This window comes from Lytechinus pictus, chromosome 9 (assembly GCF_037042905.1).
Source record: "Lytechinus pictus isolate F3 Inbred chromosome 9, Lp3.0, whole genome shotgun sequence".
NCBI classification, from domain to species: Eukaryota; Metazoa; Echinodermata; class Echinoidea; order Temnopleuroida; family Toxopneustidae; genus Lytechinus; species Lytechinus pictus.
The window spans coordinates 10643303-10663296 of record NC_087253.1 but is presented as its reverse complement, the minus strand read 5'-3'; the positions used below and the strand labels follow the sequence as shown (position 1 = coordinate 10663296).

General features: G+C 34.1%; 1 protein-coding gene across 1 annotated transcript in view; it reads right to left on the bottom strand.

Moving 5' to 3' along the window:
- LOC129267772 (uncharacterized) overlaps positions 1-3578 on the bottom strand; it is a 74263-nt gene extending 70685 nt beyond the window's left edge. Inside the window, exon 1 of the mRNA XM_064105066.1 lies at positions 3566-3578. Coding sequence (XP_063961136.1) covers positions 3566-3578 — 13 coding nt within the window. The remainder of the gene's footprint in view (positions 1-3565) is intronic.
- Positions 3579-19994: the final 16416 nt, after the last annotated feature.

The following is a 19994-nucleotide window of genomic DNA, read 5'->3' as shown; positions in this document are numbered from 1 at the left end:
ATGCTAAACATTCGTACCGTCACGGTTGCACACGTACCAAATGTACCGTCCATAATGAAAACGTGACGTCACTATAAAATCAAGATTCAAGTGACGCATTGCGTGCGCTTCGTAAATGCAGACGCGCAGGAATGACTGGCTAAAAGCGAGCATTGCCATTAAGCGATATTCTCCTTTACCCTAAAAAAAAATCGAAAGTTATATTGTACATATGTACAATAAAAATTGTGAAGCGCTTTGAGCAGTCGTAGATTGATAAAGCGCTACATGAATGCCAATATTATCATTATTATTACAACATAACTTTTTGAAAAGAGGTCACTTGGTACTAATCTATCCAATCACAGCTCGTTTTTCATTACCACTATTTACCATATATATATATATATACATGTATCAACCATGGACCAAAGTTGCCAAAGATGCTTTGCATGTAAAATTTCTTACATTTATATATAAACATATGTAAAACGATGAAACACAAATGAATTAGGATGGTATACAGATAAAAATAATCATGTGTGTCCGAAATATTACTACAGAAATAACAAAGATGGTGGCCATAATTACAAAATTGGTTAAAGGCGAATCCAACCAAAATAAAAACTTGTTTTTAGAGGAAAAAGAAAAATCAGACAAGCTGATAGGTAAAAGTTTGAACAATATCGGACAAACAATAAGAAAGTTATGATTTTTTTAAAATTTGTAAATATTGGTAATCACTATAGCCATGGAGACTTCAAATTAGCCGCATGTATGATGGATTAGTGATGTAATGGCGACCGCACACCTTGCGACTGGTCTGCGACCCGATTTCAGAATAAAATGTAGTAGAATTTTATGCTAATATTGAGACTTGGAATATCTTACTGTGTAATGTTCTAAATCATCATATGAATACCTATGATCAAATTTGTGACTATGCTATCATCCTTTTCAGAATAAAAGCGAATTTAATATCTAGTCGTAATGACGTCATAGCAGTCGTACGATTGGCTACGACTTGAAACTAATTTGGTCTTTACTCCAAAATAAGGGCTTGCAATCTTTCAAAATGGTTATAATATTATTATTTCAATTAATTTTAACCTCAAATAAAATGATATGTCCCATTCACATCTTCAGAAAATGAGAAAAATGCGATTTGTTCCAAAATCGGGTCGCAGACCAGTCGTAAGGTGTGCGGTCGCCTTAAGGCAATGACTACTATTCCATGTACTCCAATACATAAAATGGCTAAAATGTCATTATTTTCAAAAATTTTACTTCAAACTGTAATTTTCTTTCATAAGGACATAAAACAATATGCTACCTGTGTCATATTTAGATTACTGCCCCAGTGGAAAGGGTACTTAGGAGAAAATCACAAATCCCTGATAATTAAGTACATGGCCTACGAGAAATTTGTCCTTGCCCCTTGTCATAATGTTCTTACTCAGTTGCCAATTTGAAATCTATATAGTATTAGGGATCTCGATTTTAAAACAGTCATAACTTTCTTATTGCTTATCCGATTTCTTTCAAGCTTTCACCATTCTTTTTTATTTATTTTTCTTCTTTCCAACACAACATTTTATGACCAAGGCTGGATTCCCCTTTAAAGCATGTTAGGATTTCGGCTGATGTTGATGATTATTTTTCTTTCGGCCTCTTCGATCGGACAGGTAATCACCAGCACATTCATTAGTTTGACAAATAGTGTTCGTCTATGTAATTACATTCAACTTAATATGAGAATGAAAAATAAACGTATCCATATTTTTGGAAATCTGGTATTCTTGCTACAATTCGAACATGACCAATCAAATCTATCCGCAGCAAATCAAACACCATAATCATAATAATGCTATTAACCCTAAATAGGCCGGGCTTTTTTGGCTGTTCTGTGGCCGGGGGGGGGGGGGTTGATTCACCCCCCCCCCCTGAGATCTCGGCCACCGATCGCGTGAGCGCCGCAAACATTTGCACGCTGGTAGTGTGCGATGTAATCTACAAGGCTGTATGGTAAAATTTTCCAAAATAATGAGATTTTATTTTATATGAATTAATTATGCTAATTTATGCATAAATCATACTTTTTGCTCTAATTCACTAAATAAAGCTCCTAGAATGCTATTTTTGGTGAAAATACTTTTTGTAGCATTCTTAACAATCGCAATTGAAAAAAACTTCGGTTTGGAAATCAATTTCTTATGTATTTTATTGTTTTATGAATTTCTTATGTATTTCTTTGTTTTTCTTTGTTTTTTCACCAAATTTATTGCACAACCTTTTTGAAGCATAATTATGCTAAAATCAATTGATCTCAGCTGTTTAAAGCAAAAATAATCATATCTTTATGAATAAGATGAGAAAACTCAATTTGCATTGACTTTGTACACAAAATCACGTTTTGGAACAATTTTTGGTCTGACATGCACTTACAAAATGATGCGTAATTTCAGAACCGCGTACCCGGGCGTCGCAAATTTTGTTTCAAAAGATGCGCGAGACTGAAAAGTATAAACTCTGTGAGTGGCGCGGTAAAAAAAAATTCGTGCGGCGAAATAATCACAGAAAATGTTGAGGGGGGTGATTCAACCCCCCCCCCCCCCCGGTCAGTTTAGGGTTAAAATCATGTGTGTTAACCCCTTGAAAAATATAATACATAAATAAAGATGAATAAATAGATGAATGCAAGAAGTTATTTTAGTGTATTTCCCCAGAGAGAAACTTTCTTTCGGACTTAGTTTCATATGATTTATGATTATATTATGTATCTTTAATGAATTTGAATAAAAAATTTATTTTAGGGCGAAATGCGACAATATATCAGTGATGTGACATCATAAGAATAGGCCTTGATTTATCTTAAAAAACCGAGAGTGATCAACATCATTTTAACACACATTCCGACTCAATAAAAAGGACCTTCAAATACATGGCGTAAAAGAGGTTAATCCCCTTAATGTCGCGTGTTTACTGCAATGTAACCTTGTTTATTGGTTTTGCTGCTTTTATGTGATTTCAACAGATAATAAAGCATTCACCGTCGACATCTAAAATGCATCTTTGTTCAAAATATTATATAGATAAATTGCATATTCAGACATCCATCGGGGTTTTTCATGTTGAAAATTCTGTGCGGTTTTCTTTCTTTGCAAATGACATTCTCCAAATTTCCTGTAGAAAAGATTTATGACCTTGACGGATTTCCATATAGTTGAGGTTGATCAGATCAATCCTAACTCTTTGTAAGACGGGGCCCTGATCATTTTACGGAGGAAGAACGGGCGTGGGTCACGTGTCCATCAAAGGATCATGCGTGGCGAGTATGATGATGATTTGATTGTCTCGTCCATCCTTTCATTTCTTTCATTCAAGACATATCGCGATATTTAGTGGCCTGGTCAATGCATGAATAGAGATAAAAGCAGTATTTTCATCAATGCCTCAGTTTAAATAATCCAACACAATGATGAAGATGTGTCGGTCACCGGCTAAACCTTGCCTGACCATAATAATTGAGATACATCCCCCGGCTATGCAATTTTCAACCTTGAACGTGTCATAAAATCGGCCGTACCTTCTAAAGTCATGACTTTATGCCATGACACTATTTTTTTTCATATTGACAAGATATAAGGTTAAAAAGAGATGAAGTTTGACCGAGATTTACTTTATCATTTTTCTTTAAATCATACTCCTTTATGAAACATTGCAGTCTCATTTCCCTCCGTTTCTGGAGTTTATCATATATCATTCTAATAACGACTTGTTCGCGCTGTTTCTGTGTATATGCTATTCGGTATGGTATTTATTAAATCATGCATCGCAGTTACCATGGGCGTCAATCGGTGGGGGACGGGAGGGACGTGTCCCCCCATGATTTTTTTCAGGGGGGACACAATATCAAATGTCCCCCCATGTTTTTGCCACAAAACAAGTGTGACCATCTGGGGGGGGGGGGGATATGTGCATACCTTCTCAAGGAAATGAGAGTTGATTCCCCTTAAAAAATATAAAGAAAAAAAACAACTGTCATGTAACTTTTCGATGCAATTAACGGTGGGTAAATTCGCGTTCAAAAGCAGCGCAGCTAGCCGTCTATGAGCCGTTCCTGTACGACGCCGGGGTACACGCGAGCACCCACATGGAGACCCGCACGTGCGTGGTGGGTTTTTTTTCATGTGGGTATGCACGGCATGACAGCATAGGCGGATCCAGGGGGGATCAAGGGGCCCGCCCCCCCCCCCCTATTGGCGGAGCAAAAAAAAAGGGAAAAAAGGGAAAGTAAGAAAAAAAGAGAAGAAGAAGGGAAAAGAGAGGAGAAAAAAAGAAAGGGAAACATAAAAGGAGGAAGACGAGTGAATAAGATAAGGAGAAGACTTGGAAAGTAATAATAGAAAATCTTTCATGCCGGGATATAAAATTTTTGCTCGCGCTTCGCGCTAGCATCGCCTTTTAGGTGATTTACATATCTTGCTTAATATGGAGCTTAAATATCAAATCTTGAAGTCAATATACAAAACATATTTCAGCTCGAAAATTTAACTTTCATTATTTTGTTTGATTTGCAAATTTGATTTTTTTAAAGTGTTCTGTAAAGATTTTTGTTTTATGGTCTGAATATTAACGTTTTCTGCTTGCGCTGCGCGCTCGCGAAATTTGATTTGTCAGGTACCTATTATTTTCCTGTATTCCATAAAGTTATCAAAATATCCCTATTCAGGTCAGATTGTGAAAACGTATCAGCTAGCGCTGCATGCTCGCATTTTGATTGGTGAGTTATGTTTATCTCAATATTAATTCTAAAACAAACTACTTAAAATCCCCACTTGATCACATGCAGTTTATCAGAAATTTCGGCTCGCGATTTCCGCTCGCATTGATTGTTGAAATATATCAACTCATGCATCTTATTCATAATTACAAAAATGCTTTAAATTTCCAGTTTTCAGGCCATAATATAAAGAGATTTCGCGCTCTCATGCTTAGGAAGAGAAATAGGAAGATAGTCATCATTTCCATATGATGACATAATGTCCCGGTCCTATGTCAAAACTCAAAGTAATAATAATGAAACTTATCAGCTCTTTTAACTGTGATCCATATCCACCTCACAATTTTCCCACAAAGTGCTTGAAAAACAGAGCTTAAATTGACCCTTTTTAGAGCGGAATATCATATATTTTTAGCTCGCGCTTTGCGCTCGCTTTATTGATTTTCATGATAAGAAATGTATTTGAATTACCCTAATTCTACATGTTCTAAGTCGAAATCTGAAACACGCGTTTATTTAGATACGCAGCTTGTTCTCTATTTAAATCATTATCCAGTTTCAGATCACAATATTAAAAATTGTCTGCTCGCGCTTTGCGCTCGCATTATTAATGTAGGAAAATTTCCAATTACTCATTTTTATGATTTACAATTATCATGAATAGAGTGTCCTGAAATTTTCCGCTTGCGCTTCGCGCTCGCATCAATTGTTTAGTTATATACCCTTTTCGCGATTACAAAAAGTGCTTAGAATTTCCATTCTTGACGTAGAAATTTCAAAATTCCCAGTTCGCACTTCGCGCTCGCATTATTTGGTAGTTAAAATATGTAACGTCATCATGGCTAACTCGCAGCCGTTAACAGATCAGATCAAAGCGTGTATCAAAAATAAATAAAACAATTTGTGCTCGCGCTTTGCGCTCGCATTATTAATGTAGGAAGCCGATTTCCAATTACTCATCATTTTCATTATTTACAAAATATGAATAGAGTGTCCAATTTTTAGGTTTGAATCTCGAATTTTTCAGCTCGTGCTTCGCGCTCGCATCAATTGTTTAGTTATATACTTATCCTTTTCACGATTACAAAAATTGCTTAGAATTTCCATTCTTGAGGTAGAAATGTCAAAATTTCCAGCTCGCACTTCGCGCTCGCATTATTTGGTAGTTAAAATATGTAACGTCATCATGGCTAACTCGCAGCCGTTAACAGATCAGATCAAAGCGTATATCAAAAATAAATAAAACAATTTGTGCTCGCGCTTTGCGCTCGCATTATCAATGTAAGAAGCCGATTTCCAATTACTCATCATTTTCATTATTTACAAAATATGAATAGAGTGTCAAATTTTTAGGTTTGAATCTCGAATTTTTCAGCTCGCGCTTCGCGCTCGCATTAATTATTTAGTTATATTCTTAACCTTTTTCATTCTTCAGGTAAAAATGTCAAAATTTTCAGCTCGCGCTTCGCATTATTTGATAGTTGAAATATGTAACGTCTTCATGGCTAACAAGCTGCCGGTAACAGATCCTAGTAATACTGTTACATATAGCAGAATTTGTTATATTCATATTTCAATAAATTTCTATCATATTTTGTATTTGGAGTAGTAAAATGCATATATTTTGTTTTATATAGGTTAACACTTAAATCATCAACCTTAAACCAGTCGAAAACCTTACTTACTTATCTGTTCATCTTATGCATTAGTGATATTAAATCTGGATCACTGAAAAAATTATATTATCTGCAAATAATTTACATGAGAGTACTTCAGAGACATTAGCAAGATCATTAATGTATATTAGAAAAAATAGGGGCCCAAGAATCGAACCTTGTGGAATTCCATATGAAATTTGAAGTTCACTCGAGTGAACACCATTACAATTTACAAACTGTCTTATGTTATTTAAGTAATCCTGAATCCAGTCAAACACTATCCCTCGATTTTGCATGAATTGTAAATTGTTTAATAGTAATTAATGATTGATACAATCGAAGGCTTTTTAAATATCACGATATAAAGCAATTTTATGTTTCTTATTGTCAAGAACATTTACCACTTGATCTAAGAAGTCGGTGACTGCTAATATGGTTGAATGGCCGGATCTAAATCCATATTGAAAATATGATTACATTTTATTTTTCTTTAAAAATGAAAGCAAACGTGTATGAAATAGACATTCAAGAGGCAACACTTAAATTTTACAAAAAGATCTCCATGCCCCTTTTTATATATGGGTGACACTTTAGCTGATTAAAGGCCCTGCGGTACTACACCAGATTCAAATGACAAGTTGAATATAATGAAGTGGTAACGTTAATAAGTCTATGTTTTTTTTTACAATCATGGTACTAATATTATCATAACCAGGACTTTTCCTCTGATTTGACTTGTGTACTACCTCAAAAATTTCATATTCGTCTATCAGTTTTAAATACATAGATTGAAACACATGACCTTTCAGGAAACTCAAGCAATGAGAAATCTTAATATTATTTTGATGAATTGATAGATTCATTTCCAATATTTAGAAATTATTGGTAAAATCTGTTTGATATTACAGTAGGATCATCGATAACACAACCATCATTTGTATTGAAGTTTAGAGACAAAGTTTTCTTTATAGATATTCCTATATAAGACTTCCTTTAATAGCCCACCACAATTTTCTACTCTCTTTTTTTTTATTATCACATATTTTCTTGGTATAGTATTCTTGTTTGGCAATTCGAATCGTTTTTGTAAGAATATTTCGATACCTTTATAATTTGTGTGTTTAATATCCGATGGATTCTTTAAAAAACTTGAATACAAAATAGCTTTTTCTTGCATGATATTAATATGCCAGGCATACGCTAGGGCTTCCTTTCGTGTTTATAGATTTTTTCTTTTAACTATTGAAAAGGCGGTATTAAAGATATCATTCACAATATAATCATTAACCTGTCATATGCCATTCCCACCGTTACACTTTCTAAGATTCTCTACCAGGAAGTACTTAAGTGTTCCGAAACTCGGAATAACGTTTTTTCAGACATATGACAATCAGGGCCGGTTGAAGATTTGCATGATTTAGCATCTCTTTGAGTCAGGGTAAATATAGGTAGATGGTCTGATATATCTGCAATCAATATACCATTCTTTACGATCCAATACTTGTCATTAGTGAAAATGTCAATCAATGTGGCACAAGACTGCGCTATTCTTGTAGGTTTTGATATCATAAGATAAAAAGAAAGTGCATTCATAGTTCGTGAATTCACATTTCGATTTGTACTCACGTTTAGTAGATTCAGATTAGAATCTCCAAGTATATGGTTTCGTTTATTTTCATTACACATTTTGGATAGTACATTCATGACATTTTGAAATAAAGCGTTCATCATTTAACAAACTTGTCACCCTTTAGCACGATTTCAACACACTACTACTACTTCTTCTTCTTCTTCTTTTTCTTCTACTAAAATGTAACTGTTATGGTTACTATTTTTACAACTGCTACTATTAGTACTACTTCTACTCCTACTACTACTACTACTGCTGCTGCTGCTGCTGCTCATACTGATGCTGCTGCTACTACTTTTACTGTTACTATTATAACTACTATTTCTACTACCACTACTATTATTACTATTATCACTACTATAATTGCAGCTGCTGCTTTGATCCTACTACTATTACTACTACTATTACTACAACTGCTACTACTACTACTACTACTACTTCTACTACAAATACTACTAATACTACTACCACTACTGCTATACAACTGCTGATTATCCAACTGATGCTCTCACTACATTTACTACTACTACTACTACTATTACCACCACTACGGTAACTACACTCCTTCTAGTACTACTACTACTACTACTACTACCACTACCCCTTCTGCAACTTTACTCCTCCTCCTCCTCCTCCTCCTACTACTACTACTAATAATAATAATAATACTAGTACTACTACTACTACAAATACCACTATTGCTGCTGCTGTTACTACTTCTACTACTACTACTACTACTTCTACTGCTGCTGCTATTACTGAAAAATATGTCGTTGATCACCTGCCATTACATTTTACCGCTTCTATCTATGTCTTACCGCGGATCATGTGTTGAATAGAAAAGGCCTTTTACTTTTATTTGAAAAAAATAAGGATAAAATAATACACTCAGTAATTAGCAGCTTCAATAGGCCCACTACACAGAGTTAACAAGCGCTTAATCATAGTTATTAATTATCATTTTAATTTATTATTTTCATTTTTCCTCCTCATTATTATCATCATCACCATCATCATCATCATTTTTATTATCATCATCATCATCCTTTTTACTATTACTATTACTATCATCATCATCCTTATTACTGAATTATTGACATCTACAATAATTATAGTAGTAGTAGTAGTAGTAGTAGTAATAGTAGTATCATCATCATAATTGTATGTATTTCATTTTAATCATGGTCATCATCATCATCACCATCATGTTCGTCATCATCACCACCATCATCGCCATCATCGTCATCCCTATCATATTAATTTTTTTTTAATGGTTTGAGTGCTCTTACCCAGTTCTCTTTGTCATACATTTTTTTTATAATCGTATACCCCCGCGTAGTCTATAATTTTCAAAATCTAAATTTAAAAGATAGGTTTAAAGGATGTGTACCAAGTCTGTCAAATATAATGATCGATTGCAATTTTATTCCCTCAGCCATTTATTCAGTTGGCAATCGATATCTAGTCAACCAAGGCGATTTCCCGATTTCCCATCCCTTGGCAATCACATACATGTGGATCATTATAAATGGGAGTACAATAACCGTAACTAATGGTGTTTGCCGAAGAAATGAAAAAAAAATCAAGGATATGGGAGGCGTCTGTATGCCCTACTATCAATGTCCCCCCATCATCCTGCCATTATAAGTCAGGTTATCGATTTATGTGAAACGATGTTCGATTTCGTTCAGACGTGGGCAATTAATTATACAGAGCGTTCTTAGCATTCGCGTGCTCATAAACAATTCACGGGACATCGTGCATTGTGTAAGCCCTATTGTCATATAATATGTAATTATCATTTCAGGTTAATTGGTTCTTTACATATAATGTGTAATTTTCATTTTAGGTTAATTGGTTTTTACATCAAGCACAACCCGGCTTGTTGTGTGGGCAAAATACCTTTCGTTTTACATATCACTTAAAAAATTCAATGGATATATATATATATTTGTTTCATGTTACATATTACTTTTCCTGTATATTGTCATCTATATTTCCTCAACACTTAAACGGGTGGTCCAGGCTGGAAATATTTATATCTCAATAAATAGAGTAAAATTCACAGAGCAAAATGCTGAACATTTCATCAAAATCGGATAACAAATAACGAAGTTATTGAATTTTAAAGACTTGCATTATTCTGGTGAAACAGTTCTAGGCATGTCTTCGTGAATATTCATTAGGTGGGCTGATGATGTCATATCCCCACTTGGTCTTTAGTATTTAATTATACGAAATTGGGTTTATTCTAAAATTTTCTACCAAGAACTAAAACAATTGGATTGACAACTGATTAAGTGCATTGCATATTTATTGCCGCAACTTATTTCATCATAATGGAGGCACATAATTTACACATGTATGAAAAAATGAAACAATTACGATTTCATGTAATAGAAAAAGGGAAGTGGGGATGTGACATCATCAGCCCACGTAATGTATATTCATGACAATGTGCATCTAACTGTTTGCACAAAATATTGATAAACTTTAAAATTCGATAACTTCGTTATTTGTTATCCGATTTTGATGAAATTTTCAGCATTTTGCTGTTAATTTTACTCTATATTTATTTAGATATAAATATTTTCAGCCCGGACCATCTCTTTAACATGCCACGTTAATTTTGTTTTTAAAAAGGAGAGGACTTTCCTTGTTTAATCTTCAAGATAACCTGCTTGATGTGAATGTGACTGGAAATTAATCAATGCACAGACGCAAAGACTGAACTGTAGGCATCAAAGTAAAGTTGATTCATTTTTTAACGATTGTATAAAGATTAAGTACAACAAATTGCACACAATGTGTCCTTAAAATGCGTGGTTGATAATAACAAGCAATGCCAAAGTGCCATTTCTTGCGTAGTAATAGTCAGGTTTTTTTAAATTAACCTAATATTAAAACACAATAAAAGTATTCATCACGTAGATATTCAAACATAATGGCCCGAATTCCAAAGGTGGTTTTTAAAACCACCATTTGAACCAATGGTTTATGCAGATTTCCTGTATAAATTACGCTTATTACCGTGTTTATATAAAAAAATGTCCAACGCTGATGCGCGCTTTTGCCACAGTGCGCCGAATTGAAGCCTGTTGCCGCTATTATCCACGCTATTTTATTCATGAGTCCACTCTTCAAACATTGGACTCATGAATAAACTAGCGTACTTAACCATGGCAACAGGCGTCAATTTGGAGAACTGTGAGGAAAGTGCGCATCAGCATTGGACAATTGGGACCTTTCGCAATCCTCACGGACGCTAATATTAGGGTCCCCTAACACAAAAGTTAACGCTTAATCATACACTTGATTTTTAAGATTGAATGTGCATTATAGTCAATAGAATCAAACGTAGAAAACTGCTCTACAATCAATGCTAAACTTTGTGTTACAGGGGGGTTACAGGCCCTACAGATCTGCTTTTCGTGTGCAAAATCCTTTTCTGCGACACTCGCACCATACATAGCATGTATATTACGACTGATGGTTTGAGATATTCGAAATGAAGACCTAAAATAGATTATGACATGGATAAGAAAGTGGTTTTTCAAACAAATCGAGTACATATTGAGTGAGGAAAAACTTACTGAATGAAGGCTTAGATATAGATCATTACAGTCCATCGAATCGATATTACATTTAATGTGGATTATTGGTGTATCACTGGCAATTGATTTCATGGGTCAGATCAACCTCTCCAGCCGAACATTTCGCGTGAGTTGATATGTGCACACCATTATGTAATACATTTGAACTCGTTTCTTTTTGTTTCTTTTGTTTCTTTTGTTTATTCCTTCTACACAAACGATATGCCTCTCGCACACGATGTAATGGGCATTATGTTTTACTTCCCCCAGAAATGGGGATTAGATTCAAATTCCGGGGGGACCACTTCCATTAATGAGTGGATACCAGGCACGACCATGGGGTTTCGAAAAATACCCTAAACAAGCTGGGAAGTAATTCTTTTCCAGATTATGAAAATGCATCTCTTAACAAGAATTTGGCTTGTGAAACCCTACAAGTATTGGATATCCCTTTTTTGTCAGCATTTTAAACATCGTTTTGACACCCTTATAACGTTACATAGGCCTATACGTAACGTACCTGCCCACTCTGTCCCCTTTTACGCGTGGTCGCTCCTGGGATCCACTAATCAATGGAAGTGGGCCCCCCGGGCGGCCTCTCGAGCTCTAGGAGGAGTCAAATGTGGCTTTGGAAAGTCGTCCTCAATGAGATATATCGCTGTTACCATAGTAGCAACCAAAATTTTGCACACGAAACGCATATTGAATGTTTCCGTCGCAGATGCGAAACGAAAAAAAAATCTCATGTCACACAATTTGCATTGCAGGACGACCATAATGACGGGCCCAAAAAGTCTCTTCCAAAATCAACTAACGTCGTAAATAAGCGTGCGCGTCCTCAAACGAAAGGTCCGGATTATTCAATGAACGCGGAAAATAAGCGTAATTTGTACAGAAAATCTGCATAAGCCATGGGTTCAACCAAATTTGGGCCAATGGCACAAAAATGGCTCTATTAGACAATTCGTACTTGAATATTTTCTAAAGTTCGAAAGAGAATGGGAAATTAGCGATTTTTGCCAATTTGAAAGGCAAGATAAAATGAACTCTGATCGTTATAAAGGCTCTATATAATGATAATATAACAACACTAATTTCAATAAAAAATAATTATAATTAGGAGTGCGCTATACATGGGTCAAAAATACTTTTTTTGTCATTTTAATATGGCAACAGTTTTTATTTATTCCTTGTAATGTATCTCAACATGAAATGACAATATTTTTGGTCTCGGGTCCGAGAAAAAAAATGTGCCGGGCCAAAATCCAAAATGGCAGCCAAAACCCCCTAAAATCACAGTTTTGGCCACAACTTTTTTATTTGGCGGTCTTTTTCTCTGGTTTTGGTGTTTGTTCATATGTTTTGGGGGCAGGCAATGTGTTTTACCTGAAATGAGTACTTAAAACCTATTATTTGTAGAGTTAAAATGTGATTTTACCTAAATTTACACATTTTTAGACCCTTTTTTTCAGCCAAACTTAGGTTTCATCGTCTTGTGGTTCTTGGATATTGGACGATACAAGTTCCACAAAAGCAAGTAGTTTCATATAGCTATATTGCTCTTATTTCTCTACTTTGGGTCTTATGGATATTTGCCAAAAATATATTATAAAATATTTGTTTTTATTAATCCATAGGGGCTATACAGCATACATTGTATTGTACATACATACTGAACTGCATACATGTATGTCCATGCATGGACCACCATGACAAGGTCTGTATATAAACTATAGTGTCATAGAAATGAGCTATTGAGAAATTGAAGATACTGTATGTTTTGTCTCAGAAATTTTTTGTCAATTATGCTAATTCAGGGGGCAGATAGAGGTAAATATCATTAACAATAGATTATAGTCAACCCCGGCCTCATTATGGCACTTACACTGTGGCTATTTTGGTAACTTTGCCATCCAATGGTAACTTGCATGGAATCATTGATTCTGATTGGCCGTTGATCAGCATTACCATGGTATATACCTGACCCCATAAACATAGGGTTAGACCACCAGGTAAAAACAAGCCTCCAAATGAAGAAGATATGGCTAAAATGTGATGTACGTACATTTATGTACACGTACGTGATGCTTATGTGCAATTTATGTTTATCATCGGGTTACATCATGTACATCACTAACATCAGCTAACAAGCAATCAAATTCACAAGTCACAATCTAATTCTAAACCTCAGGAGCTCACTACTATGACACTATAGTTTATATACAGGACTTGTTATGTCATGGTGGTCAATGCATGTATGCAGTGTACAGTAGTATGTACAGTATATTGTATACTGTACAGCCCCTCTGGATAAATGACATTTTATTTTATTTGATAAGATGTAGCCCTATTTCCCAAATATCCGCCAACCCAATTTAGAGAAATAAAAGCAATATAGCTATATAAAGCTGCCTACTACTGGTCAACTAGTATCGTCTGATATCCAAGAACCACGAAACGATGGAACCTAATTTTGGGCTGAAAAAAAAAGGGTCTAAAAATTGGTAAATTTAAGTAAAATCACCTCTTAACTCTACAAATAAAGGTTTATAAGTACTAATTTTAGGGAAAACAAATGGCCTGCCCCCAAAAACATATGAATAGACACCAAAACCAGAGAAAAAGACCACCAAATAAAGAAGTTGTGGCCAAAACTGTGATTTTTTTTTTGGGGGGGGGGGGGGTTTTGGGGGCCATTTTGGATTTTGGCCAGGCTCACTTTTTTCTCGGACCCGCGACAAATAATATTGTAATTTCATGTTGAGATAAGGTAAAAGGAATACAAAAAAACTGTTGCCACAGTAAAACCAAAAATCACCCGTTTATAGCCCACTCATATTATAATGATAACAATACCGATAACGATAATAATAAAATTATGATACTATTCCTACTACTACTAATTTATTGATTTATTTATCAATTCATTTCGGTATGAAAAAAGAAATTGCAAAAAGCAGCCTTACAGCTGAATTCCTTAAAATTTACAATGATTGATACGACAGTTAATAACATTTAAGATCATTGAAATGGTAAATAAATAACTAAAATCTGAGATCAATTCAATGAATATTGGAAATATAATATTGAAACAAATTTGATTAATTATTTTTTGGATAATAATGATCTTAAACATTTGAGAATGAATCCTTAATTAGAGGAACAGAACGTTTAAAGTCACTATGTTCAAATGAAATTCCGACGAGGTATAAAATCTATAACATTCAAAACTTATTGAAAGAATGAGATTCTCAAACGTTCTGCATTTTTATAAATCATGAGAAAGGAAATTTTGATAAGTTATTTTGTGTGTAGAATATTTTTTGAGGATTAAACTTTTTGATATCGCCTATATACACATGGATATACAGTGTACACACACATATCAATAAGTATAATGATATTTGCCTTTTATCTTTCACATACTGTAGCACCATCTTATAGTTCGGTAAATTATGTTGTATTTTTATTATTTTCTCCTCTCTACTATTCTGTCTATCTAAAACTGCAAGCCATTCTTTAGTCATCTATACATGTATATTCCTTTCAAGTAGAAAGCGAAAGTAACTGATTATTATAACAATAATAGAATTGATGACGTTGGGAATCATCATTACATACTTGTATTCATAAATACTTGCTTTGATTTTTGTTTTTCAAAATTACAGGTTTACTATGCATTTCATACAAGACCCAGTATACCACCTTCGATTTTCACCATGGTATACTTTGATAAAGAATATTCTTTATGGATCTTAAATATTGCAAATTATTAATCACATCCCGTTATAATGTGATTTAATAATTTGATTTGTTTTCAGGTTTTTGTCATAAGATATGGTTTTCTTGATAAGTTTGACCAGCAGAGCTTCCATAGATATATTTCACTCTTGAGTATTTTCTGTTTATGTCAATGTTTGTATTTTTTGTTTTGTGCAGGGTCCCCATGTAAAGCAGCATGTCTATTATTGATTGGGCTACCCTGCTGAAGTGAAACAAAATAACAGAATGATCAATTAATCAATTGATATATAGGTAAATGAATAAACTTACCCAACGATGTCTATATATACAGACACCTCGAAAATCACCAATTTAATGACGGTCCTTATCATTATTACATCAAACTATCAAAAATATTTACTGAACGAATATCTTATCACATAATTTGATACCGTTTCCATGTGATATATTGTTTATGCCTCCTTAAGCATAAGGTGCGCCTATTCTTTGTTGCGATGTAAAGTTCGATCTGCTTAAAGGAGAATGAAACCCTTGAAACCTGCTGAATCCATATCAAAGAGAAACATCAAAGAAACATATTGTTGAAAGTTTGAGGAAGATTGAATGAATAATAAGAAAGTTATGAGCATTTGAATATTGAGATCACTAGTGCCATGTAGATCCTCCCATCGGCAATGCGACCAAGATCTGTGATATCACACACGTACAACTCCCTCATTACTCTAGTACTTATTTCACTTATATTCTCACTTTTATAGAGTCTATCACAAGGTGAGGTGTTCTCTTTATGAGATGACAAGTACAGAGGTTTCACAACATTATATCATTGATGAATCATTTGTCATATGATTAGAATGAGCAAAAAGAGATGTTTTGGGGTATATTTTCAGTGTCCAAATGGGAGAGTTGTACGTGTGTGACATCACAGATCTTGGTCGCATTGCCAATGGGAGGATCTCCATAGCATTAGTGATCTCGACATTCAAATGCTCATAACTCTTTTATTGCTAGTCCTATTTTACTCAAACTTTTGTTGATCTTATTCTTTGATTTTTCTGCTTTGACAAAAGCTAACTTGCTCCAAGAGTTTCATTCTCCTTTAAAAGCATAAATGCAATGAAATATTAAAACCCAAAGTTCAAGAATACCTTCTGATTACCGAAGCGTACAAGCGTATACTAAAGAAGAATGGTGTCATATTATTTGTAAGGAAATTTCTTTTCAGAAAGTGTATTAAAGTTTGTTTTTTATGACGTGTATTTGGTTAATTGAATATGCAATTTCGGTGTGTACAGTTTTTCTGACTTTTTCGGTATTACATGCATTTTCGTTGGTAGTATTTCCCCACTTTTTAGGGATGAAGTACACAATTATCGACAAGCATGTAAAAATAATTTATTTTGTTCTTAAAATCTTTCAAACGATAGATGTAATACAGAAAATTACTTTGATCTTCAATATTACTCAAGTCTTTTGTTTCCATCGTTTGTGGTATACATAGTACATAGAGGTTGTTAATTTTGAATTCCCTGAAGTAAATAAAAATGAATATAAACCCTTAAAATAGTTCCGCAACTCAAGTTTGAGGGATGGCGTATTTTTGTGTTACTAAAATATGAATAGTGAAAGTGGTATCCTGAAAGCCGTTTAATCGTTCTTTTCAATTGTGGGCTTACTGGTGTGATTTTGTTATAATTTGATGTGCGGTTACTCAGAAAATAGGGCAAACATGGCAAAATCAGGAAGGATATTTTTTCTTTTGCAAAATACATCGCCTTCTAACCAAAATCTTGATTTCTTATAACCAATTTGTTTTGCCAAAAAAAGAGTCAATACTTTGAGAAAAAAAAAGGCGAGAAAAAAATTAAAAAAAAGTTTGTTCAAGTAGAAAACCAACAGCTTAATTGTTTAAAAGAAGATTGTTGAAGTGAAGATTATCCCAAACACATCAATCCATTATACGAATTATAATCGACCAGGCGTGAGTTTTCTGTATACTGAAAACTTCAAATTTGCAATAATGAGATTTTTGACATAATTATTTATGATTTGTGAGGACTGCGCATTCCTTGATCACATTGATCACATTGCAAAGAGGAATAATGGAGCTTTCAATAATTCCTTCTTCATCCCGTGGCTTTAGTAACGAACAAATAAAATATATACGAAACTTGATTCCTAAACTATTTGTGGGGTTTAAGAAGAGTAGTAAGAAGGAAGTTATTTCTGACATAGCTTTGTTGCGCCTCCCTCATAAAACCAGAGAACGGAGACCTTTAAACTGTGTTGAATACATTATGTAGGGATACAAATAATTTGTTACATTATTTACCAACTCTCATGTCAGATCGCAAATCCTGGCGTACCATTGTTGATTCATTCTTGGAAGCGTCCGAAAAAGAGACGAACATATTAACAAATATTAATATTGAATGGATATCACTTACGGACACGGGAGGAAACTAATAATAATGGTAATGCCAATGATAGGAATCACTTACTTGTAGCAATGTAGCAAAATACAACTGTGCCCCCGAAAATGAATTTCATCCTAATCTGCCTGATGGATTCGTTACCGCTTTAACTATCAGAGCTCTGGATTCAAATAAATACATCAATTTTATATTTCCATCAGTTGAAGTCTCTCCGATTATGTAAAAAGACGTTGTTGCTGTCGATAATGATGATAGATATTCGCGGTTCCTAATTTAAACGTTGTCTCTTGATAGAATCGTCAGGATCTCAGTTGGAGAATATTTGCCAGTTATGTTCAAGAAGTGGACATTTCTTGGAGGTCTTTACTTGTTGGCGTTGGCGTAAATGATTGTCTTTAGAAATAACTGACAGATAATGAACCACCAACGAGATCAAGTCCGCTTTGGTGCTGGTGACAGAACCTTTTGATGAAACGGATGAATAGTACTCCGACAACTAATAATGACGCACGCATCCACTGGTGACTTTCCCTGAAGTGGGACAAATAAAAACATGTAAAGAAGACATTTTTTTTTAAATCTGTTCTGACGTAATCATTATTGTCGTATACAATCACGGACAAGACGAAAGAGACCGATTAAGAGATTACTTTTTTCCTATCTTGTTTTGGAGAGAGGTGGAGACTATAAGTTGAAGGTGAAACGGAATCCGGTGGTGGAATAAAACCCCGAGACGCCTTTAATTTGGAGAAGATAAAAAAAAAACAGTTTGACTCCGAAGTTTCGTCAAACTTGATTTTTATAACAAATATTATTCATGGTTATGTTTCTGGCTAAGGATGTTTCTCTTTGTAATGCACTGCGAATTCGATAGGTTTTTCCACATTTGTTTATATTTTTATACTTAATTATTAGATGTGACATAACGACCTTTATATTACCCAACAGGAAACATAAAAAGACACCCCAAAAATGTTTGCTACTTAAAGGTCAAGTCCACCCCAGGAAAATGCTGACTTGAATAAATAGAGAAAAATCATACAAGCATAGTGCTGAAAATTTCATCAAAATCGGATGTAAAATAAGAAAGTTATGACAATTCAAAGTTTTGCTTATTTTTTACAAGACAGTGATATGCACAACGAGGTGAGTCAGTCGATCATGTCCATCACTCACTATTTCTTTTGTTTTTTATTGTTTGAATTATACAATATTTCATTTTTTATAGATTTGACAAAAAGGACCAACTTGACTGAACCATATAGTATTAAACAATGCTAATTCCACATGTTCAGGGAGGAATTAATCGTTATATCACTTGACAATGAGAAAATTAGAATATTTCATATAATAAAATACAAAAGAAATAGTAAGTGGATGACGTCATAGTCTCCTCATTTGCATACCAGCCAGGATGTGCATAGGCATATAACTGTTTTGTGAAATTAAGCGAAACTTTAAAATGTCATAACTTTCTTATTTACATCCGATTTTGATGAAATTTTCAGTGTTATGCTTGTTGGATTTTTCTCTTTTTATTCAAATCAACTTTTTGTTGCAGTGGACTTGTCCTTTAAGCGTACAAAAAAAACTGTGTGTATAGTCGGTCCTATGTATCTAATTAATGTATTGCTCGAATGGTCCTCCAAACTGGTAAAAGGAAATTTGCGGATTTGGAGACCACTTTGCATAACTTGTAAATGAATTTTTGACTGTCATTTAAACAATGATCTATATACCGTATATTTGCTACAAAATTTGAAAGATTTTCTAACATTCATGTAATTGTCCGGATGATATGTCGTTATGGGAAGGCTTTTCTTAAGCAAATATATATAGTAAAACACCTGTTTAAAAAAATATACAACGCTTTCTACTTTATAAACCTTACAGTAGTTGATTAACAGATCAAACAACCATGCTTAATTTATTGAGAAAATTGAATAATTAAAAAAAATCAACTTTGTTGTTTAAGATGTTTAATAAACACTTCTTTTAAACATCGTTTTTACTGAGTAGAAGCATTCCCCTTCCCCAACAAAAAAATAAAAAAATAACGGTTTAGGTCTGTCCGCTAGAGTAACACCGTACAGAATCCAGCAGTACATTATGTTATATCACACGTTCTCTGTTTCCCATTTTAGCAGTTTACAGGTGTATGCAGTTCTATAG